The sequence below is a fragment of the Megalops cyprinoides genome, chromosome 12 (genome assembly GCF_013368585.1).
Source record: "Megalops cyprinoides isolate fMegCyp1 chromosome 12, fMegCyp1.pri, whole genome shotgun sequence".
Taxonomy (NCBI): Eukaryota; Metazoa; Chordata; class Actinopteri; order Elopiformes; family Megalopidae; genus Megalops; species Megalops cyprinoides.
In genome coordinates this window covers 35,535,601-35,538,457 of record NC_050594.1, presented here as the reverse complement: position 1 = coordinate 35,538,457, position 2,857 = coordinate 35,535,601, and the positions used below count along the sequence as shown (strand labels likewise).

Sequence of the window (2,857 nt, the reverse complement as noted above, 5' to 3'; positions counted from 1 at the left end):
AGGGATGAAAAGCTTGGTCTTCATGTATAATAGGGTGAATGCATTTGTTTAGCCTGTTAGCGAGGATCTTTTGAACACTTTTAGATCATTACCAAGAAGCGACTGTATTTGATGTTTGGTTTGGTTTGTCGAATTCAAACTGTTTCTGTTTAACCTTTAATAAGAGAGTTCTGGGGTGTGTTCCAGAAAGCAGGATTTGCGAGTTAACCAGATCTTTTAACTCGAAATTCACGGAAATCTGGAATTTTCAATTCCAGATACAAAGATCAGAGTAAATCCAGTTCAGTTACTATGACAACTTATGCTCCGAAACTAACCTGAAAAATGGCAGGTTTGTTTGAGTTAAACCCAACCACGCCTGCAGTATTTAAGTAGCAGAGAATTCAATCAGACTTTTCATCTGTTTCGATCATGTCGTGCCCTTTCATGGAAGGTCCAATTGACAGGGAGGCTCAAATTATTCGCCGAGAGCGACTTATCAGACCTCGTTGTGATATTTTGTCATTTTCAGAGGAGTCTCTTTGCGAGTGTTATCGTTTTTCATCACGGTCCATAATCTACCTCAACAACCTTCTTAAACCTCACATCTTGAACATCACTCATCGTGGATTTGCGTTCACATCGTTACAGACTCTGTGCATTGCCCTTCGTTTTTTTTTTGCCAATGGCAGCTTTCTGTATAACATTGGAGATGCTGAACACATCGGGAAAACAATAGTGTGCAGATCCATCCGAAAAGTGTGCCTTGCATTGAAGCACTTTCTCCACATTTTCGTTGTTTTCCCGGGACATAAAGCAGTAAGGGTTATCAAAGAGGAATTCTACAGAATAACAGGTTGGTTAATCTTATGTAAAAAATCTATATGAAGGGTTTAGGTACTGAGCTGTTTGAACAATGAATAATCATTATCTAACATTTCAGGATTTCCAAATGTAATTGGCTGTGTGGACGGAACACAGATTCCTATTAAAGCTCCAAGTGTGAACGAAGGAGATTATGTGAATAGGAAATCTTTTCACAGCATCAATGTACAGGTAATGACAAAGGTTTAAGTGTCTAAGTCAAATCTTCATTTCAGATAGTAATGCAACTCATTCTCTATTGTCAAGATAATATGTGATGCCACCCACATCATCACAAATGTGGAAGCCAAATGGCCAGGGTCTGTACATGATTCAGGGGTGTTTCGTGAGTCCACCTTGTACAACAAGTTTGAACAGGATAAGTTACCTTTCAAATAGTGATTGATGCTTAAATTCTTACTTTCACAGTTTTGTATGTTAAGTGTATAACCTATGGTTACATTTGTGATGTGATTATAGGACAATATGATGGTATCCTCCTTGGGGACAGAGGCTACCCTTGCCTACCCTTTCTGATGACCCCCTATCCTGACCCTGAGCCTAGAGCACAGTGCTGCTACAACCTGGCCTACTGCAGGACAAGAGCCAGGGTGGAGATGACCATTGGCATCCTCAAGGCTCGCTTCCAGTGCCTGCGTGGGCTCAGGGTCACTCCAGAGAGGGCATGTGACATCATTGTGGCAACTGTGGTGTTACACAATATTGCCACAATAAGAGGAGAAAGATGCTCTAGTGCAGTTGTAGACCAAGATGATGCACCTTCCTGACAACCAAGATGGCCGGACTGTGAGGGACACGATTTGCAACAACCACTTCAACTAAGTGCAACATCACCCCAACTGCAGTTTTGTTTAAAAATTCATGTATTTTTTGTGCATGCTCAATGAATAGAGCGGCTTCATTTCCTCCTTATGTCCTGCAAATGAAAATGAAAGACCAAGCTTTAATTTATTAACACCATGGACACCGATGGAAAAATAAAATCATTTTATAAACCCACCTTTAACTTGTGCTCCAGTAATTCAATTTCAAGTTTTGTTTTTTTTTTAATTTGAAGTTGTATGTGGTCCATCTGGAGGTCACATTTTTTAATCTGCTTCTCCAGATGGACTTATATAGATCTTTTACTGGCATCTGGGAAGAGAGACGACATTTTGTTAGAGGAAGTTATAGTGCTCTTATTTTATGATTTCAGTTAGACACATGGGTGATAGACATATGAAAAGTCATTCTTACTGTGCTAAGATGTTCTCTGGAGTTGGATGGGGATTCCTCCACAGGGGAAGGGGAACAGCCAGCCGTGGTCTGACAGGACAATGACAAGCAAGATTCTAGTCTGTGACCAAATTATAAGCTACCCCTCTCAGAATTTAAGGTATACCTCCACAGGCCTCTCTGTAAATGCTGAGAGAGTCTCATCATCTTCATCCTAGAACACAAAATGTTTTAAATGACTTGAAACCTATGCATCAGACAAAATCTGGTGAAAATGAGCCACTTACTGACGGTGGAATGTCCAGAAGATTGAGGACTCCTTCAGTCAGAAATTAAGGTGGTTACATGTAAGTGTTAATCAGTGATCAGTCTTTATTCAAATATGATAAACCTACCATTTATATAGGCGCTTGTGTCCTGGGGGGTAGTTGGCTCTGATGAGATACCTCCTGGAATGCCATCCATAAATGGCCTTCACCTGTTTTACGGGCCTCCACCTTCTTTCTGTTGGCTACAAAGTGAAACCCAACTGTAATGCCTAGCCTACATTTACAATTGAGGAAACAAATTAGCAACAAAGCAAATGAAATATTACCTGATTGAATTATGTTTTTGTACTTGACCTTTACCTGCTGCCAAGTGCATTTCACACCACTGGGGTTACATCTGATTCAAAAACATAAAATGCATTCAGTATTATAGTGTACAATGCAGGCAAAATTACATCCAAATTCTCAAAAGTTACTTTAAATATTGAATGCAACATAACTACTTTATA

At 39.8% G+C, this 2,857-nt stretch overlaps 1 protein-coding gene across 1 annotated transcript; it reads left to right on the top strand.

Moving 5' to 3' along the window:
* The first annotated feature begins 411 nt into the window (after nt 1–411).
* Nucleotides 412–1,631, top strand: LOC118786455 (putative nuclease HARBI1). Its single transcript, XM_036541513.1, has 4 exons — nt 412–835; nt 923–1,035; nt 1,111–1,220; nt 1,322–1,631. The coding sequence occupies exons 1-4, from the start codon at nt 412–414 to the stop codon at nt 1,629–1,631; spliced, it is 957 nt and encodes a 318-aa protein (XP_036397406.1).
* The last annotated feature ends 1,226 nt before the right edge of the window (nt 1,632–2,857 follow it).

What these genes read in the sequence shown, in the direction of transcription:
- LOC118786455 (XM_036541513.1), top strand. Translation starts at nt 412, where the DNA reads ATGTCGTGCCCTTTCATGGAAGGTCCAATTGACAGGGAGGCTCAAATT. An exon ending in TTCACAGCATCAATGTACAG is followed by an intron (nt 1,036 to 1,110) that starts GTAATGACAAAG and finishes TCTATTGTCAAG; the next exon opens with ATAATATGTGATGCCACCCA. An exon ending in TTGTACAACAAGTTTGAACA is followed by an intron (nt 1,221 to 1,321) that starts GGATAAGTTACC and finishes TGATGTGATTAT; the next exon opens with AGGACAATATGATGGTATCC.